General features: G+C 44.8%; 1 protein-coding gene across 4 annotated transcripts in view; it reads right to left on the reverse strand.

The window, feature by feature from the left end:
• The window catches only part of RASAL1 (RAS protein activator like 1), a 42,052-nt gene that overhangs the window by 4,361 nt on the left and 10,917 nt on the right, over positions 1-26,774 (reverse strand). For all 4 annotated transcript variants that reach the window (XM_074205803.1, XM_074205800.1, XM_074205802.1 and 1 more), the window contains 12 exons: positions 22,386-22,467; positions 21,513-21,638; positions 20,479-20,567; positions 19,566-19,683; positions 18,705-18,858; positions 13,905-13,969; positions 13,270-13,382; positions 8,429-8,621; positions 4,912-5,049; positions 4,183-4,327; positions 2,722-2,894; positions 392-529 (listed from right to left, as the gene is read on the reverse strand). In XM_074205803.1, the coding sequence (XP_074061904.1) occupies positions 392-529; positions 2,722-2,894; positions 4,183-4,327; positions 4,912-5,049; positions 8,429-8,621; positions 13,270-13,382; positions 13,905-13,969; positions 18,705-18,858; positions 19,566-19,683; positions 20,479-20,567; positions 21,513-21,638; positions 22,386-22,467 (1,534 nt within the window). The remainder of the gene's footprint in view (positions 1-391; positions 530-2,721; positions 2,895-4,182; positions 4,328-4,911; positions 5,050-8,428; positions 8,622-13,269; positions 13,383-13,904; positions 13,970-18,704; positions 18,859-19,565; positions 19,684-20,478; positions 20,568-21,512; positions 21,639-22,385; positions 22,468-26,774) is intronic.

Genomic DNA, 26,774 nt, shown 5'->3' on the forward strand with positions numbered 1-26,774 from the left:
AGGAGGAGGAGGAGGAGGAGGAGGAGAAGAAGAAGAAGAAGATGATGATGATGATGATGATGATGATGATGAAGAAATCATCATGGTGGTGATAATGATAACATAGAGAATGAAGAGCTGGTCTTTGAATCCAGGAGACCTGGGTTAAAGTTGTGCCTTTCATACATCTTCCTGTGTGACTCTGGGCAAATCATTTAACTTTTCAGTCCTATATGCTCCTCTCAAAGATTATAAATTGCAGAGGAGTGGTGATCTGCCTTGATAAGGGTCTTTCCTCATGTATGGGGAGGGGAAAGAGAAGCTCAGAATACATGCTGCTATGGCCCCTGCCGAGATATAAGGGGCCAGGGTGCTTAGGTGAAGGAAGGGAAGGGAGATGAGCTATTCTCACCTTGCACTGAATGTAGAGGGTGTCCAGCTGCCCGTCCCTGGTCTTTGTGATAACCTGCATCATATGCGGCTGCTGGAAGGCATTCTCATCCACCCTCTCCACGGCACAGATCCTACACACCGGGATGGAGGTCCGCACCTGCCCCAGGCCAGCCCCCATATGCTGCTCACACCAAGCCGGAGGCAGGAAGGAAAGAAGGCTTCTCCCCCACCCACACACCCCTCCATATCTGACCCTTGCCCCAAGATGCCCCCACCAGCTGTAGCACCCAGGGTGAACCCAAGGAATCCCCTGAGCACCTCTGGGCTGGCTATGAGTAAGTGTGGACATCTGTGTTTGTGCGTGTACAAATGAATGTGCATGTCCTGGATGTGGGCACCACTTCCTGTGGGTCAATGTCACTCATTGTGTATGTATGAGCATGTATTAGTCTCTTGAACTGGTTTGACTTGAACTTAGAGAGAGGCATTGGATCATAGAGCTAGAGTTCTCATCACTAAGAATAACCAGATTTAAATCTTGTCTTCAATGTCTCCTTCCTGTGTGTCCAGCCATTTCACTTCTGTCTGCCTCAGTTCCCACATATGGAAAAATAAAGATTGCTAAAACCCATTGGAATAGCAGTCAAATAAACCAAAAATTTTACTTGTTTGAACCAGGAGAAACAGGTGCTATCCCACTCTCTTTCTGTGATCCTATCATGTTATTATTAGAATCATAGAAATTTATAACTGGAAGAGACCCTGCACATCATCTCATGTCATCCCTTCCTTTACAAGGTTTTTTTTTGCAAGGCAATGGGGTTAAGTAGCTTGCTCAAGGCCACACAGCTAGGTCATTATTAAGTGTCTGAGGCCGGATTTGCACTCAGGTCCTCCTGACTCCAGGGCCAGTGTTCTATCCACTGCGCCACCTAGCCGCCCCTCTTTTACAAGTTTTAATAACACCCCTTCCTCATTCCCTCAGTTGCCAATACCTCCCTCTCAAGTAAACAACAGCAACTACTACTACTATTACTATTGTTGCTGCTGCTGCTACTACTGCTACTACTACTACGGCTGCTGCTATTGCTGCTACTACTACTACTACCATTGCTACTGCTACTACTATTACTATTATTGCTATTGCTGCTACTACTACTACTACCATTGCTACTGCTACAGTCACTGCTGCCGCTACTACTACTGCTACTGCTGCTACTGCTACTATGACTGCTACTACTATTATTGCTATTACTACTACTAATTCACTGCTCTTAGTGAAAGGCAGGACTTGAACTCAAGTCTTCTGGATTCAAAGACCATATCTCTATTCATGAATAACTACTATCACCTCTATTACTACTGCTACAAATAATATTACCACTATTACTAATACAACCGTTAATATTACTATTATCACTACTATCATTACTATTACTACTAATATTAACAATGCCATCATCACTACCATTACTCTCACTTTTACTACCACTATTACTATTATTGTTACTACTAATGATAAAAATACAGAGCACTTAGATTCTACTTTAAGGTTTGCAAAGCTTTCCAAATGTGCCTCATTTGACCCCTATAGAGATCCTGTGTCATCACTGTCCCTCCTGTGCAGTTGAGAAAACTAAGACTGAATATAATAAAACTCCCTTTGTTCATGTATGTCTTGTCTGCCCAGATGGAATGTTGCCTCTTTCAGGGGAAATGCACAACTCAATCATGTCCTTGTATCTCCAACCCTAGAGATGTGTCTGGCACATAGGGATCAATTAATAAATGGTTGATTGATGAGGTTGATGAAATCACATTGACAGAATGATTGAAAGTTTGAATGCCACTTTTCTCATGGGAATGGCCTGGCGTGCACGTGTCTGTGTCCAACATCCATCACCCATCATAGGCTGATCACATAGGCTCAGGGATTTAGTTTTGGAAGGGAATGTCACAATTACTTAATCCAACCTCATAGGGGTTGGGGTGGGGCCAGGACCCCACTGTGCCCCTGTAAGTATTGGAGCAAGCTTCTGTGCTCAGCATCCAGAACTGGGGGCAGAGGGAATAGATGCAAGAGAAGACAAGAATGATGGGAAGAAAGCATTAAATGTACCCTTCCTCTCCCCTTCTCCTTTCTTTTCTCCTCTCTCCCTGCTCCCCTCTCCCTCTCTAGTCTACTCCTTCTTCCTCCTTGTCTTTTCCTCTTCCTCTGCCCTTCCCCTTCCCCCCCTTCCCCCTTCTCTTTTCTTTCCTCATCCTCACCCCCCACCCCTCTCCCTCCCATATTTCCTCCCTCTTCCCCCTCTCTCCCTCCTCAAGGCAAACCACTCAGAGCAGCCTTACCTGCCACTCAGGAGCTTTGGAATAGGAGAAGGTCTCACTGCTAAGGCAAAAATACCTCTTCTTGGAGGCAAAACGGGGGACAAGGGCCCCAGCCTCTGTCTTCCGAAGATGCAGGTAGCCTTCCTTGATGACTGCCGATGGGGGGAAAAGGAGCCGTGGCTGGGCCTCCAAGGCTGGGGGCAAGGAGTAGAGGAAAACCAAAGGGGCAATGAGACCACAGCCTGTCTAGACCCCAAGAGATCTAGTTTCCTAACTCCCATGGATCCGAGCTGCAAACTGAATCCTTTCTAGTCCTGTTTGAACAGCACACAGGTGCTGGGCTGGAATCTGGGACTTAGGAGGTGCCCTCATGGCTGGGAAGGGGGAGGCGGCTGCTCCCTCCCCCACATATACCCCAGTTAAACCCACATGCTCTATTGACAGTGGTGGAGTGAGTGAATGTTAAATGACTGAAAAAGATCCAAAGGTCTCCACTCACCTCATTCATTTGGCATTGACTAAGGCTTCTCGCTCTACTGATCCAAATATTGATGACCTCAAGGAAAATGGGATGGCAGAGGGAAAAGAACCCTGAACTAGGGGCTAGAAGGCCTGGGTTCTACTCTCCAATCTACCACTTAGGGGCTGTATATGATAAAACGAGACCCTTCAGTCTTCTGGGCCCCAAGCTTTCTCCACTATAAAATGAAATGGGTAGACTAGATGATCTCCAATAGCTCTCTCAATTCTGGTATTCTCTGTTCTAAGACCCCTCCAGTTCTGATATTCCCTCTTGTAAGTTCCTTCCAGTCCTGATATTCCCTGTTCTAAAGGTCCTCCCAGCTCTGATATTTCCTGTTCTAAGGTCCCAGACGCTCTGACATTCCCTCTTCTAAGACCCTTCCCAACTCTGACAGTCTCTGTTCTAAGCTTTCTCTCAGCTCTGACATCCCCAGTTCTAAGGCCCCTCCCAGTTCTGACATTCCCTGTTCTCAGACCTTTCTCAGATCTGACATTCTCTGTATCTATGATTCCATTGAATATACCTCAAAATAAGAAGTCCTGAAAGGGACAAAAAAATCCAAATATAGGCAGAATCCCTTAAACAACTGTTGATTTTGCCCTCTTGACACCTAAGAACTTTCTACCATTGCAGATCTTGACGCCCAGCTTGGAATCCTAAGAAATAGCCCAACACTCAGTGTTTGTGGGCAAGACTTATCTCCAAGTCCAGTTCCATCTACTCACTATTCTATGGTTCTTCCATATGATAACAAAATAAAAATAAAAGGGGGGAAGGGGAAAGAGAGAGAGGCAGAGGAGAAAAGGGAAAGAGAGAGGGAGAGGGAGGAGAGGGAGAGGAAAAGGTAGGGAGAAGGAGGAGGGAGGGGGAAGGAGAGAGCCCAGATTCAAGATGTATCCCAGGACAGAATGAAGAGAAGCTTCCCAGAAGATGGTCCCAGTCTGGTCAGCAGAACTCACCACCTTCAGCATCAATGTCTACCAACTTGTCCAAGAAATCCTTCAGCTGGGTGATGCTCTGGAGAAGGAAGGGATGGAGGGGAACCATCCATTCTTCCTTTCCCCGCCCCAGTTGTTGGCCCAAATTGCCAATGCTCTGTACAGCCTGGTAGGGAGTGAACCATGGAGCAGGACCTCAGTCATCATGAAAGTAGCTTCGTCTTGGCCCATTCCCCATGGCTTCCCCCAGAAGGGTCAGTTTAGAGCTGAAGAATTCTGGCAGGAGAAGGGGAGGCTGGGGTGGGGATGGGGGGGGTCATACTTTTCATCTCTAGTGACCCAAAAGAAATTTCAAAGTCCCACTCTCAGGTTATTGCTAATGTAACTAAATATAAAAGGGAGTAGGAAGCAGATGTCACTCTGGGTAAGATCTTGCCCTGGGGGCAAAACAGTAACCAGACCCTGAAAATTTCATCTTTAATTCCTTCTGCCCGCTCCTGGTTCCCTCAGCTCTGAAAGACCCTGCTCCAGACCTATCTCTCCCACCCCATTCTGAAACTTCACTGAGATTGTGATGTTAAGAATGGTCTAATCAACTGAGTCATACTAAGGCTGAGTGAATGACTAATGGGCACAAGATCTGTGCTATCTCCCAGAAGGATGTGGCACAGCGGGTGTGAGGTCTCCCCAATCTCACATCATCTATTCTCTGCGGAGGCTATCCCCCAACCCCAGCAGGCCCCTAGACACCTTGGCAAGGAGCAGCAGGGAACGACTGGTCTGAGGATCAGCATGATGGTCCCGGAGGTCAAAGAGTTTGGGGGTGAGAATAGCAGGAGCAAAAAATCGAAGGAAGAGGAAACCACTGATGGCCACATACTTCACATCCTGAAAACAAAGAGAACAGCCTCATGATATGAAGAAGGGGGTTGATGTTTTCTGTCATAACTAGGGAGCTCAGAACCTTCTCCCTTAGCTCCTGTCCTTCTTTTGAAAGATGAGGAAACTGAGGCAGTATGGTATAGTGAGGGGGGGAAGACTAGTTTAGCATTGAGAGGACCTGGCTGCCAGTGGAAACTTCACTGTCATCTTCATGACCTTGGAAAGTCAATTTATGAGAACTCCTTCCACTATGGAAAATCTCAACCAGTGGCTTAGTGGCTAAATCCTAGGTAACAGGCTCAAGTTTCAGAGAAACTCGCATAACAAAATAAGCAGAACCAGAACAATACACACAGTGGCTACTGCTGAAAGGCTTCAGAATGTTGATCCACACAGGGACAGTCGTAACTTCCAGAGGACTGAGAGGGATACGGTGCCCGGAAACTGGGGGCTATGGAATGAGACGTGCCTTTTCAGACATAGCTAATAAGTTGGTTCAGTCTGCTTAAATGTATGTATATCTCTATGACCCTGCATCTCTGTGATCAGTACTTCTGAAGGTGGCATGAAATATAGGGTGGGTCATCCAAGATCCTCTCTCTCTCTCTCTCTCTCTCTCTCTCTCTCTCTCTCTCTCTCTCTCTCTCTGTCTCTTTCTCTCTCTCTGTCTCTCTCTGTTTCTGTCTATCTCTGTCTCTGTCTGTCTGTCTGTCTCTGTCCTCTGTCTCTCTCTCATGCATGCATGTGCCTCTATCTCTCTGTCTCTGTCTCTGTCCATCTGTCTCTGTGACTGTCTCTGTGTCTCTCCCTCTGTCTCTATCCTCCCTCCCTCCTCCTCTTCCTCTTCCTCTCTCCAACTTTCCTCCCTCTCCATCCTTCATCTTTCCCTTCTCCTATCTCTCCCTTCTTCTTCCTCCTCCTCCTCCTCTCTCTCTCCCTCTGCTCATCTTCCTCTTTCTCCCTCTGCTCCTCTCTCTCTCTCTCTCTCTCTCTCTCTCTCTCTCTCCCCACACCTCCCCCAGTCCATTGTGGCTGTCATTCAGGCTGCCCCAGGGAGAGGCCTGAGTGGAGCCCCACCACCACCACTAACATTCCAGCCAGGATGCAGCTGGCATCTCGAGTCAGATTTCTCAGCAGCCCAAAATGCCAACTTCCCACTTCTCTGCCCACCCTACCCCACCCCTTCAGCTGGTTATATTTAGCCTTTGAGAAGAGAACCCAAGCTTTATTTGTTTGTGTGTCTCTGAGGTGCTGGTGGGTACGTAGGGGGTGGTATTGGGTTTTTTTTTAAGAGGTTGTATTTAAGTAGGAGACTAGAACAGAACTAGAAAAAAAAAAGATAGAAGCCCCAGAGCAAGCTTTAGGCAGATAGAAGGAACGACTTTCTAACAAATGAAGTTAATCCCAGTGGGCAGTGGACTGCCTCAGGAGGGGAGGCTGGGGGGCCACTTGCGGAGGGTGCTCCAGGGGCCATTTTTGTTCAAGACTTGGTTGACTTCATTGGTTTCTGGGGTTCTGATCAATTCTTGAAGCTCTGTGCTAGACCAGAATTCTATTTCTGCTTGAGCCAGCGTCCCTGAGGCACTTTGTTTTCATCTGGAAAGTGGTCCTTCCAGAACAATTGACGGGTGCCCCTGTCCCATTTGGTGTGCTGGCTCCCTGGGAACCTCCCTCAGGGAGACACTGGGAGAGGACACCAGGAGAGAGACCTCCCATCCCATCCTGCTTCCCCAGGCATCTTCAGGCTGCTCTTGGTGAGATCCCAGCTCCCCGCTGCTTCCTCCATGCCTCCCACTCACCTCCATTGTTCCAAGCTAACTTTAGGCTCTGCCAGTGTCTCATTGACTCGATCCCCTGGGGAGAGTTGGGGGAAGGGAGGGCCAAGTCATAAGGAGAAGAGTGATTTGGTAAGAGGCTCATACCACCCTGTACTGCTGGGTTCAGATACCACCTATGAAACAACCAACATGATCTTTGGCAAATCACCTAACCTCCCTGGGCCTCAGTTTCTCCATCTGGAAAATGGGGAGAAAACAGCATCCGTCTCACAAAGTCATGAGGATCAAAGGAAATAACCTAGGCGAAGCCCTCTGAAAACCTTAAAGTTGACTATAAAAGCTAGTGGTTTTTATTTTTTTGTCATTTTTAAGTCTTAAAAGTCTCACTATCTCATTGGAACCTCATTATCCCCATTTCACAGATAAAGAAACTGAGACTGGAAGCAGGTAAATAACTGGTCTAGCACCACAAGTAGCTGGATGTCTAGCAAGTGGATGAGATAACATTTGCACTCAGGTCTTCAGACTGAATCCAATTCTCTATCCACCACAGCACCTCACTACCTAAATTAGTTTTATGCGTTCGTATAGTCACACATCTCAATCAGGAAGTGACCTGGGGTTTTCGAGAATAGTGTTCTGGGTTCTTGGGTTCTCCCTAGGGAGAGACCCGAGAACTCATGCAAGGGGCCAGAGACTCAGGGAGCTCCACTGGAAATATAAGAAAACAATCAATCAATGACATTTCTTAAGTATCTACTGTTTACAAAGCACATCATCTGCTTGGTTGGAACTGGAAGAACCCAGGGTTCTAGTTGGTGTGATCCCATTAGTTCCCAACATGACCTTGTCTGAGAATCCTAGCTTCCAAAAGAATTCCAAGTATGGAAGGGAAGAAAGTCCAAGATCCCTGACCCTATTGGGGAGGGAGAAGAGAAAATAATTTCTCCAAGTCTCAGTTTCTCCATCTTTACTCATTGAGAGACTCTATAGGATGGGGGAAAGAACAGAGGCTGAGAGACAAGACAGCTGGGTTCTAGGTCTGGTTCTGTTGAACAAGCCAATGTTACAACTTCTGGGATGTTGTTTTCTCCTTGTTAAAAAATGAGTTGGTTAAATAAAATCTCTAAGGTTCCTGACATTCCCTGTTTTAAGACCCCCTCCCGGTTCTGATATCTCCCATTCCAAACCTCCTCCAAGTTCTGACATGCTCTGTTCTAAGGTTTCTCCCAACTCTGACATCCCCTGTTCCAAACCTCCCAGTTCTAACAGTTCCTATTCTAAGATCCTTCCAACTCTACTTTTTCTGTTCATCCCCTGTTCTAAGGTTCCTCCCAACTCTGACATTCTCTGTCCTAAGGCCTTAATCGTCTATGCTTCCTGGGACTCGGTTTTTTCTGTCAAAAAAGTGAAGCTATCACCTTCTGACTTAGGTACCTCATTGACTTGCATATGACTGGGTAGTGAAAAGAAGTTTCTACAGGCACTTGCCAGCTGTATTCATGTGAAGTGGTGTCCCTGTTGTGTCTGCCTCCCCTTGCCCCCTTGCTCCCACAAGCCCCTTCCCTCTTCCCCTGTCCTCACCCACCCTCCCCACCTCTTCCAACCTCATGTTCAGTCTCAGGGAAGCGCTCCTCCACCCTCTGGTGTAGCTGTCTGAATGCCACTCTCATGGCCGGAGGACACTTGTCCACTGAGCCCGTGATGGCCTCCAGGATCTCTCCCAGGTAGCCCGTCAGCAGCCCCAGGCTGTTTTCCCTCACATGCTCCTCTGACAGGGTGCCCTTGAAGGAGATTCTCCTAGAGAAACAGAACCCAAGCCAGGCAGAGGGGAGTCAGCCATCCCTGCAGGTTGACTCAGTTCCCCTTCAGCTTCTGCCCTGGGCAATGAGGCTTAGCTGAATTCCAACCCATCCCACAAGGTCTCATCATAGGTATCTAGGAGAATAGAGGAGTAATGAGGGGAGGGAGCATCACATGGAGCTAAGAAGATCTGAGTTCAAATATTGGCTCAGCTCCTTTATGCCTGTGTGACTCAGAGCAAAGCCCTTCCCCCCTCTGGGCCTCAGTTTCCTCATCTGTCTTCATCAATCCCCATGAGAGGACTGAGTCTCTGGTTCTGACATTGTATTCTAAACTTGCTCCCAGCTCTAGAACTCATCTGTTCTAAGGCTTCTCCAAGCTCTACATTCCAAGAGTCCTCCTAGCTCAGATAGTCTGTGTTCTATGATCCTGTCCATTTAAGATTCTAAGTTCCCTTCCAGCGCTGTCCTGTGAAATGATGATAATACGGTCCTGCCCTCAAGGAGCTTACAATCTAGTAGTGGAGACAGCTTATTTGGATGAACTCAGATAAGTCACATTATCCCTCCTCTGAGCCTCATCTTCCCCAGTTGTTAAAAGAGCAAACTGAACTAGATTCAGGTCAGCTAGGTGGGACAGTGGATAGAGCACTGGCCCTGGAGTCAAGAGGACCTGAGTTCAAATCCAACCTCAGACACTTAATAATTGCCTAGTTGTGTGACCTTGGGCAAGTCATTTAACCCCATTGCCTTAAATAAACAATTTTTTTAAAAAACTGGACTAGATTCTCTCTCTCCTCTGGCTTTAACATCCTCTCCCCTAAGGTTCTCTCTAGCACCTCCATTTTAGTTCCTAGGGGTCCTTCCTTTCACAGTTGGCAGCTTCAAATTGTGGAGAATAAGATAGAGGTGAGATACAGAAAAACTCCCCCCAGTCCAGGGTTCCTAGATTGACCTGAGTTCCATCTCTAGGCTATGCCCTTACCCCCTGGGTTAGTGGGCTTGACATCCTTCCCCAGAGCCCAGGCAGAGTTTGACAGGAGTCAGAAAAAGGCCTAACTTGGTAGAAGCTTAGATGGGCTCTGTGGCTTCATGGGGAGACATCCTTATCCAGTTTGAGATGATAAACATATCATGGGCCATCAGATAATACCTGGCCACATGGATCACTGAGGGAGGAGCAGGCCTCCCTGATGCTTTAAATGAATAAGAAAACATGTCCTGCAAAGGGAATGGCAATGGGAGGGCTCTAGATCTGGGCATTTCCTGGGGTCCTTCTTCCCCAGCTGATTCTAACCTCAGCTGCATGGAGGGGGAAATGTGTCCTCTCCGAATCTAAAACACAAAGCTACACCTGTATTTAGTCAACCAAGGTAGTTAACTTGGGAAAGTGACAGAAATACATTCCCTGCATATTATAAATTCAGGGGAGTGGAGCAGCAAGGTGGTAAAGAGGTTAGAGCACCGGTACTGGAGGTAGGAGGACTTGAGTTCAAATTCAACCCCAGATCCTTGATACTTGCCAGCTGTGTGAATCTCGGCAAGTGACCTAATCCCAATTGCCTCAAATCAAACAATTAATTAATTAATTAATGGGGGGGGGATATCTGAATTAAAGTCCCTCCTCCATGTCCCCTCTCCATAGCAACTACCATAGAAAAGATCATCCATTAGTCACAAATAGGTTAGAAATCAGATTCTTCTTTATGAAGTGCTTGTGAAAAATGTTACCTCTCCTATTAGTCCATAAAGTGGGTTCAGTTTAACAAATTGAACAAATTTCCCAGGCCCTGGAAGGAGATGCCCTGACCTCTGGAGGACTCTCAGCCAATGGGAGGAAAGACCCCACCCTCTTCAGCATCCCCTGAGACCAGTTGCTTAGCAACCAGCTCTGATGCCATTGGAGAAATTTGAAAGAGAACGGATGAAAGGGGGTCTTGGTCTAGGTGAGGTGGGTGGAAAAGGGTCCTTCTTTCTAGAAGCTTGAAGTGTTGGCTCTGGAGAGACCTCCAAGGATGGAAAATGCCCTCTGTATGGGAATTCTCAGCCTTATTGGCCAACCCTGAGCTGCCCCCATCTATGAACCCTGCCTCATATATTGACTGCTAACTCCTATATTTTGGTCCACAGTATTTATTTATAGGTCTTGAAACAGGGTGTCACACTCCTCTGCTTCCACCACCTTCATTTACATTCCCCTGAAGGTGAAACACTCTCTCTCTCTCTCTCTCTCTCTCCCTCTCTCTCTCTCTCTCCCTCTCTCTCCCTCTCTCTCTCTCTCTCTCTCTCTCTCTCTCTCTCTCTCTCTCTCTCTCTCCCTCTCTCTCTCTCTCTCTCTCTCTCTCTCTCTCTCTCTCTCTCTCTCTCACACACACACACACACACACACACACACACACACTCCTGACTGCCTGTGTGATGACTTCTGTAACTTACCTGTGTAAACATCATGCCTGACATTTGCCTGTGAGGAAATCACTTAATCTCTCTCAATGGTCTCTGAGATTCTTTGCAGCTCTGGACTGAGGAGTCTTCGGCCATGTCCACTCCTTCCTGCCTTCACTACCCCTCTCTCTCCTCCAGGTCCCCTTCTCTCCCTTCCCACGGCCACTATCCCAAGTCAGACCTTCATCATCTCTGTCCTAGACTTCTACAACAACCTCCTCAATGGCATGCCTTCCTCCAATCCACCCCCACTCAACCATCAAGTGAATATTCCTCAAGTCTACATCCGATCATGTCACTCCTCTTCTCAATGAGCTTCAATGGCTCCTAATTATGTCCAGGATCAAACATAAAAGTCTTTGACTTCTAAAGTGCTTCCTGACTTGGCTTCTTCTCACCTTCCCAGGCTTCTTACACTTCCTCCCCACCACCTACTCCGGTCCAATGACATTACTGTTTCTCAAGCTCCATACTCCATCAGTCCCATAGCTACAATGTTCTCCTCCCCTCCACCCTTAGTACCTCTGGCTTCCTTCAAGACTCAGCTCAAACCCTGCCTTCCATGAGTCTTTTCATGTTCCCCACCTGAGCCCAGTGCATTCACTCTTCCATTTGTACTGATTGCATTTTGCAAGAATATAATTATTTGCATGTTCTCTCCCCATTAGAAGGAAAACTCCTTGAGAGCAGAGACCATAGTTTTTACCTTTCTTTCTATCCTCAAGTACTTAGCATAATACTCGGGACATATTTCTATGCTTAGTAATGGACTGACTGGCCTCCCATCACCCCCCTTCCCCCAACCTCTGTTCCATTCTCTCTGGTTCCTCAAAGGTAATTCTCCATTTTAGGAAAGAATCCCTCAAGTTCTTCATACCCATCATCCTTCTCTGTGTTTCTCAGAGTCGGTTCTCCTTGAGGGCCTCCCCTCCTTTTTGTCCCAGCCCTTCTGGTGCTCTCTGGCCCTCTTTTCTGGTGATTCAGCAATCTCCCAGGAACTGTGCCCTGGCCCTTCACCTATCCCTTCCTGGCCCACCCTCCCTCACTAGGCTGCATCTCAGTTTAGTTAAAGAACTTTTTCCCCTTGCCTGGTTCTCAAGTCAACTCACTTTCAGATAAGTTTGAAGCAACATCACTATTTCCACCCCAACCCCTCAGTCTCATGAGCTTTACAAGCTTAGGTAGAAAGCCTTGGACTGTTTTTTCCATCTGGAAGATGACAAGCCACACAGATATAGGCCAGGGACAAATCCATCCCAGCCACCAAAACAATGAGAACTGAAGAAACTTTATACTTATAGATATTTATACTTTATGCTATCTACTTAATACATGAAGAATAATGGAAAGGTTTCTAAGTTTTGGAGTCCAGAAGAGCTGAATTTCTCAGAGATTTGGGCTCATGGACCACAGTAGAACCATTGATTTTAGAATTAGAAAGGTCCTTGGTCATTGAGCCTAGCCCCCTCATTTTACAGGGGCAATCAGAAGTTAAGTGAGCTGCCCAAAGTCACACAGCTAGTAAGTGTCTGAAGAGGGATTTGAATCCAGCCCTTCCTGACTCTGGGCTCTATACTAACTGCGTGGCCCTGATTAAGTCATCTGATATCTCTGGATCCTAGTTAGCTCATCTGTAAAATGAGTGGGGTAGACTTGGTAGTCTTTTCATCTATGACCACATGAACCTGTGGCCAATGACAAAAGTTCTCAGACCACTGGTTCTGGAATGGGCTTCCCTCCAAAAACCTTTCCTCAGAATTTGAGGAGAGATCACATCCAGGGGCAGCTAGGTAGTGCAATGGATAGAGCACCAGCCTTGGAGTCAGAAGGACCTGAGTTCAAATTTTATCTCAGACACTTAATAATTCCCTAACTATGTGACCTTGGGCAAGTCATTTGATCCCATTGCCTAGTCAAAAAACAAAACAAACAAAAAAAAAAAAGAGATCACATCCAGGATTCAACCTAGGTTAAAGTAGAGGAACTAAGCAGAGAAGTCTAGACCAAGGTCTGAGATTTCTGGAATGTTTTCCCAGACAGAGGGCATTCTCCACCCTTGGAGTTCTCCTCAGAACCTACACTCCAAGTTTACAAAAAAAGTGAACCCTCTACTTAAACATCTATCTCTTTTCCTTCTGCCTCTTCTTCCTCATCTGTGAGACTCTCCAATCCCAATAGGTCGGGTCAATTCCCCTACTCACCTGATGCGGGTCAGCTCTATCTTACATGGGTCCAGCTCAATGTACTTCTTCTCTTCAAAGATGCGATTGACACAAGGCTTGAGGACCTCATGGAGATAAGGTGTGCCCACCAACTATGGAAACGAACAGGTAGGAAGCAGAGCAGGGCAGGGAAAGAGGGTATGACCCAGAGAGAAAGTGAACCAGAATTATGGAATGGGGCCTAAGAAAACAGTTTGAGACCTGGGAAGGATCTGGGAGCCCATCTACTCTAACCCCCTCATTTTCTAGAGTAAACCAGAATGGTTACGTGGTCATAGATTTAGAGCTGTAAGGGACCTCAGAGTACATTATAGTTGAACTCATTTATTTTACAGTTGAAGGACATGAGGCACAAGAAAGTTACCCAAGAACACACAGGCAGTAAGGAACCCAAGTTCCCTGACTCTATGATAGAACAGCCTGAGGGGAGCAATGTGAAAGACAGGATATCCTGCTCCCCTAAGGACTGAAAAAAAATTTCTCTGCTATCTCTCCTGCTTCTATTCAAGTTAGAGAAATTCTATCCTAAGATGAGCTTCAGTCTGCCTTCTTAGGGCTAGAATTTTGGAGCAGGGGCAACACCAGGAGGCCTTATATCCTCAGAGAATACTCACCTTCATAAACTGCTCCATGGACTTGGAGGCCAGGGAATTGGAACGAAAGAGGGTATTGGGATCCGCTGGAAGAAAAGGAATATGGCCCCTGGAGCACAGGATAGGGCTGTGCATAGAGATCTTTGTACTCTGAGTTCTCCCCTTGCCTCAGGATGGTGTCTGGGGCTTCCTCAATAGGATGCCCTAGACAGTCAATAGAATAGTATCTGAAGAGAAGAAATCTTCAGAAAAGATGCATGGGACCAAGTTACTTTGCTCATCCATAACATCTTTTGGAACAGACCAACAGTAAGGAAGGAGGAAGCATAACAGAGTGGGGAAAGCACTAGGGTTTGGAGTCAGAGGACAAGTCATCAACAACCAGCTTCACCACCCAGTACCTGTGTGACTGTGACCAAGGTCTTACCCTTCTCTGGGCCACAATTTCCTCATCTGTAAAATGAAAGGGATGAACTAGGTGATATTAAAAGTTCCTTCCAGTTTTAAGAGATGTCTTCCAGCCCCAAGTCTTCCCCTTTTCCAATCTCTCTCTATATATTTCAACATGACATTCCTAAAGCATAGGTTCGCATAGGTTCAACCATGTCACTCTTCTACTCAAAAGCTACTATTTCTAGGTCCAGATATAAACTCTTCTGATTGCCCTAACCTGGTCCCCATCTACCTTTCCAATTTTATGACATATTGTTCATTTTGTGCTCTTAACCAAACTAATCTTTACTGTCCCTTATGTACCACCCACCATCTTCCAGCTCCATCTTTTTGCATTGGCTGCATATGTTTACAACACTACTTCCTTCTTCATCTTTTCTTCTTGGAATCACTAGCTTTCTTTCAAGACTCAGTTCTAGAAGTACCACCTTCAATAAGACCTTTGCTAATCCCCCCCCAAAGCTGCTGATGCCAATCCTCCCCCAAATCATTTGTAACTACTTTGTCTATCCCACAAATGAAAATGGTACCTCCCTCAAGCTCCTTGAGGTCAAGGCCTTCTTTCCTTCACACTTTATATCTCTTTTGTATTTGCCTACAAATAAACATGTTGTCTCTCTCAAGGGAATGCAAGTTCATCAAGGTCAGGATCTATTTCATTTCTCCATCTGTATCTGATAATATATATATATAGAGATATATATATATATATATATATATATATATCCACAAATGAACATTTTGTCTCCCTCAATGACTTATAAACTCCTTGAGGGCAGGTCTTGTTTCACTTACCTCTTCATATCTAGTTTGCTTTTGTCTTTCATTCTCAAAGATAACCATGATGTCAAGGGAATGATGCCATGACATGTTCGTGAATTTGATGTGAGTGAGGGTGGGGGGGGCTGTGCTAAGTCAACAGCCTCATTTTCTCCTCCAGAGCTATCCAGGTCCAGTGGCCAAATTTGAATCAGAACAACCGGAATGGCCCTGGATGTGAGGCAATAAGAGTTAAGTGACTTGTCCAAGGTCACACAGCTAGTGAATGTCAAGTGTCTGAGGTTGGATTCAAGTATCTGAGGTTAGATTCAAACTCCAGTTCTCCTGACTTCAAGACCAGTGCTCTATTGCATCACTTAGTTGGATCAGGTCAGGGGAATCTCTTTTGTATATATCCTCAAATGAACATGTTGTCTCTCCCAATGGACCTATAAGCTCTTAGAGGACAAGGTCTGTTTTATTTCATATTTTATATCTCTTTTATAGGCCTCAAGGAGGCCAGATTTGAACTCAGGTCCTCCTGACTTCAATCTTTGCATTCGCTGCACATGTCTATGATACTACTTCCTTCCTCATCTGTTCTTCTTGGAATCACAAGTTTTCCTTCAAGACTCAGTTCCAGAAGTACCACCTTCATAAGACCTTTGCTAACCCCCCCCCAAAGCTGCTAATGCCAATCCTCCCCCCAATCATTTATATCTACTTTGTCTATCCCACAAATGAAAATGGTACCTCCCTCAAGCTCCTTGAGGTCAAGGCCTTCTTTCCTTCACACTTTATATCTCTTTTGTATTTACCTACAAATAAACATGTTGTCTCTCTCAATGGAATGTAAGCTCATCAAGGGTAGGATCTATTTCATTTCTCCATCTGTCTGTCTTATATATACCCACAAATGAGCATCTTATCTCCCTCAATGACTTATAAGCTCCTTGAGGGCAGGTCTTGTTTCACTTACCTCTTCATATCTATCATGCTTTTGTCTTTTATTCTCAAAGATGACCATGATGTCAAGGGAGTGATGATGGTGCTCTATCCACTGTGCCACCTGGTTGCCTCAGTGTATTTTAAATGTATTAAACTTAGCAGAGTGCCTGGCCTATAATAGAGGCACATAATAGGAGCTTAATAAATGTTTGACTATTGACTATTAAGGCTTAAAACTACACTTAGACTTTTGGGATGGCCAGATATGCAATCAGAGTTTCTCCACAATGCAGCCAACTGCCAGCTGGACAGCTCCCCATAGTTGTCCCACGGACATCTCAAACTCCGCATCCCAAAGAGAATTCATCATCATCTCCCCTTTCTGTTTTCTGCTTCTAATCCCATCCTACAAGCCCTACTTGAAATTTCTATAGTTCTGTTAAGATAAAATTTCATTTTCTCTGGAGATAACAGGTTTACAACTTCGGGGTCCTCCATGACCCTTGATTTTTTTCACCCCTTCTATCCAAGCATTTGTCAAGTCTTAGTTCTACTTCCACATTTGTCAAATCTGCCTCTTTCTCAATCTTCATGAAGGCACTGCCTAATGTAGATCCTTATAACTTCTTTCTGGATTATTGAAAAAGCTCCTAATATGTTTTTCTTTTTTTCCAATCCATCCTTTTCACAACTCCCAAACTAATATCCCTAAAACACAAGTCTGACCATGTTGCCTCCTTATTCAAAAGACTTCATGGGCTCCTATTAACTCTAAGATAAAGTTCACATGTCTCCTCTTGGCACTAAAATAAGCCTTCAAAAGTCTGACTCCTCTGTAGATCTCCAAGCTGATTTCATATTACTCCTTTTTCCTATACTTTGTGTTCCAGTCAAATGAACCTCCAGTCATCCTTTGACCTCTACATTCCACCTTCTGACTCCATGCCCTTGCATTAGTTATTTTTTATGTCTGACAGGCTCTTCCTCCTCATTCCCATCTCCTGAGATCCCTACCTTCCTTCTGGATTCAGCTCAGCTGTCACCTGATTGCACATTTTCCTGAACCCTCTCATCCCAGTTAAAAGTATTCCTTCTTACTTCAAATTGTCCAGTTTTTACTTTTGTGTAAAAATGGAACAATGCATAGGGTACTGGACCTGGGTTCAAATCTGAACTCAAGAAATTACTTGCTGTGTGACTCTGAATAAGTAACTTAACCTCTGCTTGCCTCAGTTTCCTTAACTGTAAAATGATGAGGTTGGACTCAATGATCTCCTTTCTCACATTAAATCTATAAGCCTATTTTATACCCCTCCAGAGAATGTGTGTTCCTTGAGATTAGAAACAGCTTCATTCTTGTATCACCACTATAGATACCGTATCTTCAATGTCTAGCCCAGGACCAAGTATGCTTTGTTTTTTAACTGGATCTCTTATCTCCTTGGTACTTTGGAACTTTCAAAGGGAAGAATCCCTTCTACCAATGTAGGTCAGCACCTTCTCTGCAACTTGTAATCACATAGAGCTGTCTGGGGCACTGAAAGACGAAGCTCCCTACCCAGAATCACAGCTCTCTGGCTACTATGAGATGATAACTAGCATCTAATAGGAGTTTTAAAAGCATCTGTGCAATTGGATCAAGGGAATCTCTTGCTACCTTCCTGCTTATTTATCCTAGGTAACAAAGCAGTAATTTATTCAGTCTGTGTCTTGTTTTTACAGAGTTATTACATATTATCTCCAACATTAGATTGTAAACTCCTTGAGGGCAAGAATTGTCTTTGACTTTTCTCTGTGTCAACAGTGCTTACAATGTACGGGCAAATAGTAGGCATATAATAAATACTCATTGACTGGATAATTAGCCATTTCTGTTCTGTCTTTTTATTATTTTTATATTTTATTATTTATTTTTATTTATTATTATTTAGGGATATGTTTTATTTATTTATTATTCATTTGTTATTATTTAATATTATATATTATATATTGTGGATATAACAGAAGCAAGGAAAAAACTCAGTCCTCCATTATCATCATCACATCACATCCCCCTGGAATGGAATCTCTCTCTTTTGGCAGTTTCTTCTTTTCCCTAGTATGGCTAAGCTAGATAGATGAATAGAAATAGATAGACAGACAGACAGACACATGGACAGACACACAGATAGATAGATAGATAGATAGATAGATAGATAGATAGATAGATAGATAGATAGATAGATGGGTTTATGGATAGACAGACAGACAGACAGACAGACAGACAGCTAAAAACCATCATCTGTCAGAATACTAACAGAATTCTAAACAGGAATAGATACCCATAGATTATCCAGTCCAAACTTTCCTTTTACCCATGAGATTATTGTGGCCCAGGGAACTTATTTACCAAAGGTCCACACAGTGAGTGCATAGCTAAGTACCCTTTGTACTTTGAGCACCAAATTCAGATCCTCTGACTCAAAGCCCATTATCCCTCCCATTATACCAGGGCTACCCATAAGGGGCATCCCTATCAATGATGGGTAGGCAGGCAATCACTCCCTTGGATGTTTTCAGGAATGGAGGGATTGTCACCTACAAGCTAGTTGTCAATGCAGATTGGCTTTCTGGGAAGTGATTAGTCCTATGTATGAGAAATGGGTTGGAAGGGTCACTCACTGGTCCGAGACACTTCCTGAAGATTGAGGTAGTCCAGAAGGGGCACAGCCAGACCTCGACCCAGGAATATTTTCACCAGTTGGGTTGCAATGTCCTGCCGACTCTCCCCAGAGCTCACTTCATCCAGCATGGCCAAAGGGGTCACAGTGCCATCCTAAAAACATATATCATGAGGAAGAAAAGGGTAATTCCACAGATTTTCCTTGAATCTCCAATCCCCAAGGGTACTGTTACAAAAGCCCAATCACCCATGCTCTGTGGAATGGGAATGTGGTCTTCCCAAATGGTTAAAGTGGGTAAAAACTGAAGATGGAAAGCTGAATGAGACAGAAAAGAAAACAACTTATTCATTATCTCCATCATCACTAACATTTATTCAGCATTAAGGTTTTAAAAAGTAATATCTCTTTGGTACTTTGACAAACTTGTGAGATGGTACTTTATGGAGTTTTGTGATTTTAATGGTTTAGGGAATTCCAGATGAGGAAATTCCTTCTACCAGTGCTGATATTACAAAGCTGGCTAGGGCATTGACAAGTCAATGACTTGCCCGGCTTCACAATGAGGACTCTTTCTTCCCTTGCAGGTTATCTCTCTGTCCATTCTGCCTTTCAATACAGCTACTATAGGTCTTATTTATCTCCATTTTCCAAATATGGAAACTGAGACTCCAGGAGGTTAAATAACTTGCCCAGTGTCACATGGCTTGTAAGCATCAGAAATGAGATTTGAACTCAGGACTTCCATGCTCCAAGATCAGATCTCTATTCATTATCCTAGAAAGTCTAGGCAATCCTCCAGGTGCAATTTGCTTAACTCCCCAAGGAGAAATCAACACCTGACCCTGGGAGAGAAACCTACCTGGGCTGGGGACAGAACAGATTCCACCAGCAGTTCAATCAAGGGTTTATAATACACAGAAGGTAAGATGCGTTCCTCAGCCAGGCGCACCTTGAGCCTCAGGGCTCCCAGTTTACCCCTGGAAAGAAGCACCAATATGTGTAAACTGGTGTGGACACACACATCCACCAGTATGAGGATGTCTTCACACTGAGAGGCAAGTTGGAAGTGGGAGAGGAGAGCACAGGTCAATCTCAATCACAACTTTTCTGGCAAAGAATGGGGAGTTCGCCAGTGGAAAGGGCATTCTTGTTGCCCAACTGCCTAAAAATCTCTTGTTCAAATACCATGGAATGAAAAATCATAGATTTAGGATAAGATGAGTCTTCAGAGACTATCCTATCCCCTCATTTTATGGAAGGAGACACTGAGTCTCCTAGAAGGCAAGTGACTTGCCCAAAGTTATACAGCACAAATGCAAGTTGAAGTACAAATGCTTCAGAGACTATATTTTGGTGCTTTTCTGCTACACACACACACACACACACACACACACACACACACACACACACACACACGTAGACATGCCTGTGCCCATTCTCCTAGGTAGTACAATCTCAACAGACTCCATAATGCCAAAAGGATGAGACACCAGTCATGGAATGTTTTGACCAAAGACACGGGTTTGAATCTAAATTCCTTGCTGGTCCCTGGGATGAGAAGGAAGATTAAGGAAAGGGTTCCAAAGCCTCTACTAGAGCCTTGGATGGTTCTTAATGTATCAGGGTAAGGGGGGAGGGAATCTTAGTGTATAGTGGGTGTTCTTAATGTTTGGGAGGATAGGAATTTCACATCCCTCTCCTGTAAGTTCCAAAACATTGGTCATCCCACCCCATTCAGGTCAAGGGCCCTTCTTTCTCAAGCCTTCATTTACCCAGCATCCTCTTCAGCACTGGCAAAGGGTAGCAGACGGAACCAGCCACAGGGGGGGCACTGGAGCAGGACATCAGGAGGAAACTCCACCTGGGATTAAATACCAACTCTACTGTTTTCCACTTAAAGCAGGGGGAGTTCTGGGGCAGTCTTAGGACACAGGATGTCATGATACAGTAGAATAAAGATTGCACCTGCAGTCAAGGGATCTGGGTTCAAAACCTACTTCTAATCCTCACTACTGCCTACATTACCCTGGACAAATCACTCTGTGTCTGCCTGCCTGCATCTGTTTCTTCAACTGGATAAAGGAGAGAGGGTGCAGTTTGCAAAAGAACAAAATATTTGTAACTGCTCTTTTTTTGTAGGGACAACAAACTGGAAATTAAGGGGATGCCCATTCATTAGGAAATGACTGAACAGATTATGGAATATAATAATAAAATGAATATTGTTAAATTATTTAAATGATTGATAATAAAGTATATATCATTACTATATTTTATTAATGATCCTATCGTAATAATAGCACCTCAAGATTTGTAGTAATATATCTATGTTACCTCTCATGATGCTAAAAGAAATGATGAAGGGACAGTTTCAGACTCGATGACTTCTAAGATCACTTTCAGATCCAAACTGGTGGTCCTATGCCCTATGACTTCTACCACCCTGCCTAGAGTTTTAGAGGAATATTTAAGGCTGAAAGAGATAAATGACTTCCCTATGCCCACACAGCTATTAAACAGTAGCAGAATAGAATTTAGCATTCAATCTACCACCCTATGCTGTTTTCTTCTCTAACCTCCTAATTAAGACAATACTATAAAACTCGTCTTGCAAATCCTGTTTCCCCATCTCCACCTACCCTCTTATTCTTGATACAATTACAAAAGACACTCACCTCCCTCTCTCCAGGTCTCCCAGGTCTACTGTCCCCAGCCTCTGCCTGTAACCCTTCTGGGATCATGGGGCATCTCCTGGGGTTGGGGGAGGGGGACTCGGCTGAGTTCTTGATTATGGGAGTTGACTCACCATTCCCAGGAAATCATTCTTGCCCACCATGTCCCAGTCCCATACTTCCACTCGGAGCGGCGGACCCTCTTCACCGTGAAGCTCTAGCACTTCATCCCAGTGGGGAAACCGTGTTTTCTTGATGGTCTACGAGGAGAGCATCAAGGGCAGCTGAGAGAGAGGGCCCTGCCCATCTGAGAGCTGCTTACCTGGATTCCCTTGCATCCTTCCCAATAACAGATAGCCCGGATCCTAGCATTATTCCCATTCTAACACATCTCCCCCACACATAGGCAGCACCAAGTCTGAAAGGAAAGGTGCTTCTGTACACCAATAGGATTGGATCCCCAGGGAATCGCCATCATCCATATATAATGCTTTGAGCTTTGCAAAGCATTTTACTTAAGTGATCTCATAACAACTCTGTGAATCAGTTATCCTCACTGCCATTGGACAGAAACTAAAGCTAACAGATGGGAAGTGATTTGCCTAAAGTCACTTAATTAACTAGCATCCAAGGTAGGATTTGAACTCGAGCTTTCCTGACTCCAAGGCTAGTGTTCTAACCACTGTGCAACCTAGCTGTCAATAATAGAAAAAAAATGAAGAAAAGGGAATAAGTGTGAATGAGAGATAGCATCTCAGCTTACATTCCAGACATTGCATTTGGATTTAGTGGACCTGCCTCTTGAACATTCAGATCCATTCCCTGGGATGATTCCAGACCACTAAATCCAAAAGATTATCCAATTTCATTGTTCCTGACTCAGGTTCCCCCCATCATCAACAATCCCATACTAATTGTTTAGATACACAGACAATTTCTTCCCAGCTCAGCATTAGGACCAATGAACCTCCTGCCACCCTCCCAGGGCTCCATCTGGACCATCTTACCACCGTCTCAAGGCTCTGGTTGCCCCAGAATATGCGGGCAAAGGGATCTGAGGTACCGGAGAGATCTCGGGGAGCCAGGTCTCTGAAGACAGAAAAGGAAGAGAACAACACTGTCGTCTATCTATTGTACCTAGAGTTTTACAAAGTATATTTGTCATACCCAACACAAAAGAGAACTACTATGAGGATTATTATCCTCTGGTTTCAGATGAGTAAAATGAGGCACAGAAAAGCAAAGCAATTTGCCCATGGTCATATATCTAATAAATGGAAATGTTGGAATTCAAACACAGGTCCCCTAAATCCAAATGCAATGCTCTTTCTACCACACCACACTGGTTCCTGATTCTCATATTCTTTTTTTTTTAGGTTTTTTTTTTTGCAAGGCAAATGGGGTTAAGAGGCTTGCCCAAGGCCACACAGCTAGGTAATTATTAAGTGTCTGAGACCGGATTTGAACCCCAGGTACTCCTGACTCCAAGGCCGGTGCTTTATCCACTATGCCACCTAGCCGCCCCCTGATTCTAATATTCTAAGGGATAATGGTAAGCTTTGAAAACACAGAGCTAAGAGGTTCAGATATAGACTCAGTTTCAAATTCTACTCTTTATCTCTGCCCCTTACCTGTGTGGCCTTAGATAAGTCACTTCGCAACTCTCTGAGCCTCATTTCCCTTAGCTATAAAATGTAGGAACTGTAGTAAATGATCCCTAAGGTTTGCAGCTCTAAATCTACAGTCTTATATATAGAACATAAGTGATTCAGTCTAACATCTTTTAAATTACAGTCAAGTAAAAGGAGCCTCAGAGAGCTTTTATGGTCAGGAAATTCCAAGGTGCAGAAGATGGGATATTAAGGCAAGGATCAAAGGGTATAGCAAAGATGGAAAAGAATTAAAGGGGGTACATTACTCTAGGTGAGCAATGCTTCCTTATCAGTACCAGCAGAAGAGCTAATCTTTGTTTTGTGTTTTTTTTTTCTTTTCCTTTTATTTATTTTATTTGGGGGAGAGGATTGCAAGGCAGTGGGGTTAAGTGACTTGCCCAAGGTCACACAGCTAGGTAATCATTAAGTGTCTGAAGTCAACGTTGAACTCAGGATCTCCTGGCTCCACCTAGATACCCCATAAGAGCTAATCTTTGCAAAAAGAAGCCAACAGTAGGCATCAGGTCTCACTTATTAATTCACAATTTGTGTCAAAAACAATGGTAGGCAATCAAAGACCCATCCTTGGTGACAGTTCCTTGGGAACCCTTGCCTGCCTTCTACCCCTATCTTCCTCTCTGCTGGAGTCCAAGCTCCTTGTTGCCATGACAACCCCCAAACAATTAGATCCCAATTCTGCCTTCCTGCTCACAAGAGTCAGACAGATCCTCCAGTTTAATCCCTTAGGATCTTACTGGGTCCCTTTCCCACTCTTCTTAGGGGTTTATGGGGTATGTTTCTGCCATCTCCTTGGGATGCTCTTTCCCATCCATCTTCTCCCCAAAGGAAAGCAAAACCAAAAGGAAAGAGAGGGGGAGAGGGAAGAGGCAAATAAGACGGTAGAGTCTGAGAACTGATCTAAAAGAAAGGATCATAAGACTTGGGAGTTGGGAGATCTGAAACCATCTAGTCCACACCTCTTATTATACAAATATGGAAATAGAGAAGAAACCCAGAGAAAGGAAATAACTAGATCCAAATCACACAGGGACTAAGTGTCAGAGTAGGACTGAAACCCAATTTTTATTTTCTCTCTCTCAAGGCTAACTCTGACACCTCCTCTCCTATTCAAGGCACGAGGGATGTGTGGAGGTCACACTCACTTGGAGACAAAGACCCCAAGGGAGCTTCTTCCCACTCCCTGTCATCATCACTAGCACCCCAACCCCTCCTCTCCATCCCTATATCTAATCCATTGCCCCCCCCTTCTTGGTTTCCTAGGAGCTAAGTTTTGTTGCTAAGATACAATGGTCCCTTCTCCGAGTACTAGAATCTCACCCAGACTCGTTTGGGGGTGGAGGGCACTAAGACCAGAGTGGATAAGGCTTGAAATCTCCATTTCAATCCACACCCTAACTGGGAGTGGGAGTCTCAGAAACACCATCTCTTCTGCCTAGATTTCCCCTAACAACATAACCTCCTGTTCTAATTTCCCTCTCAACGTCTAAGGTCCCTCCCTGTTTTAAGGTCCCTCTCAGTTCTGACATTCCCTGTCCTAATAGATCTGCTTTTAGCTCTGACATTCTCCATTCTAAGGTCCCTCCCAGCTCTGACATTCTATATTCTTAGCAACCAACCCCATATTCTTCTCCTTTCTCCATCCTCAAAGTCTTATGCCTTAATTTTCAATTATCTCAAATTATTATAAAGCCACATTCAATGCTAGGTCAAGTTATTTCCCCACCCCAAAGACATATTTGATATAGAGGGTGAGGGAGATCAAAGAGACACAGGGAAGGAAGAACTCTGAGCCTGAGCTCCCACAGAAAACCAATGGCAGAGCCAAGAATTCAACGAATTGTGTTCCTAAGGAAATTCTGCAGAGAGGAACATGAACGATGGAAGGAATTGTTGTTCAGCCTACATTCTCTTATCTCATAATCAGGGAAAGTGAGGCTCAGAGAGGATTTGCTCAACATCATGATGCTTTCAGGGAGCAAACCTGAAGTTCTAATAATAACTAACACGTGCACAATGTGAAATAGGTTTTCTTATTAGCCCCGATTCACAAAAGAAGACACTGAGGCTGAGGAATGGAGTGACTCGCCTAGAATCTTACACTTAATAGCTGCTGGGGGGTGGGGGTGGGATCTTTTTGTGACACCTGGCTGGAAGGATTGGGGGGGATGGGGTTGAGTGAGTTCTGGTGGGAGTGAAAATGGGTGGAGATGTGACTAAGTGTACCCAAGGAAATACGGAAAGGAGGTGGCATCCTTCATTAACACAGACATTGTCTGCTCCACTGCTGCTGAAGGTGCCCCAGCAGGTGTATTTCCAAGAACGGGGATGGGTTGCACTGAGTCATCCACACTCTCTCCCTTTATGTCCCTGGGTGCATGGGGCGGGAGGATGAAGATGAGAGGGGAATGAACCGATCCACATGGGCATGGACTCTCACAGCTTCCATGACTCTCCTATTCATATCAGACGAGCCTCCTCACAATGACGTCATTTTCTAGAAGTAACATAACACAACTTTGCTAGAAGACTGGCTCTTTCTTGGGTGCTATTCTGGTTCTTCTGACCTGATTAGCTGACTGAAGAACCTGAGCTAGGCAGAGCACACCCAGAGAGTAGAATGTGGAATTAGACAAAAGCCTAGACTTTGATCATTTTGCTTCAACTCCTTCAGTTCCCTGCCCACCAGGCTACAGGAAGAATGGAGATTACAGACTCTTGAGAGTCTATTTTGTAGTCTATTAAATGTGGGAAGGTACATGAGGTCAAAAGACCTAGGTTCAAGTCCTGGCTCTTCCAGTGGCCAGCTGAATGACCCTTGAACAAACCATTTCTATCTGTAAGACTCAAATTCTTCAACTTTAAAATGGATGTTATCCAAGGTTTCTACCAGCTCTGACATTCCATAGACGTTCCCTTTCCTAAGCTCCTTGCTAGCTCTGAGTTTTCTATGTCCAAAGTCCTTCCCAGTTCTGACATTCCACATTCTAAGGTCTCTCTCTTATCTCTGACATTCCAGGTTCCAAGTTTCCCCTTCTCAGTTCTAGATTCCTAAAACCCCATGAAAAGATTCTTCAAATACTGACAGGTAATTAAGATAGTCTATAAGGAAACTAGAGAACTGCCTAGGACAATTCTGCCAAGGTCCCATGAGCCTTGAGGGGCACAAGTGATGCTCTCAGGAGTCAACAGTTTCCCTTCCTCCATGCCACAAGCTATCACACACAGGTCACCCTATTACACTGCGGAGAGAACAGAGACTCCTAGGGTGGGGTGGGAGGAAATGATCCCAAAAGAAGGAGGAGCTGGCTTCTCTGTCCCAATTCCCAAAGAAAAAAAAGGCAGGAAGGAGGGAGCGAGGGGAGAAAGAAGGAAGGGTGGGAAGCAGGATGACCTGAGTTGGAGATTATTGGGGAAGAGACAGCTGGTCTAGCCGGCTGTTTCCAAGAGGGGCCACAGCTGATTCATGATGCCAGGCTGAGGATGAGTCAGAGGAAGACAGCACTAGCAAGCCCCTCCAGGGCTGGCATGAGGCCACTGTCTCCTAGTACAGCCACCCACTCATTAGCACCCACTTCCAACTGCCCATAACCTTTCCCAATTTCAGAATGCTGCAATAGAAACAAGTTTTTGGAGAAGATACGTTTCACCAGGAATCTTTTCCCTCTAAGGCCCACCCACTCATCCAGCCTCCCCCTTTTTCACTATGTCTATTTAATCTCCCAA

This window comes from Macrotis lagotis, chromosome X (assembly GCF_037893015.1).
Source record: "Macrotis lagotis isolate mMagLag1 chromosome X, bilby.v1.9.chrom.fasta, whole genome shotgun sequence".
Classification (NCBI taxonomy): domain Eukaryota; kingdom Metazoa; phylum Chordata; class Mammalia; order Peramelemorphia; family Peramelidae; genus Macrotis; species Macrotis lagotis.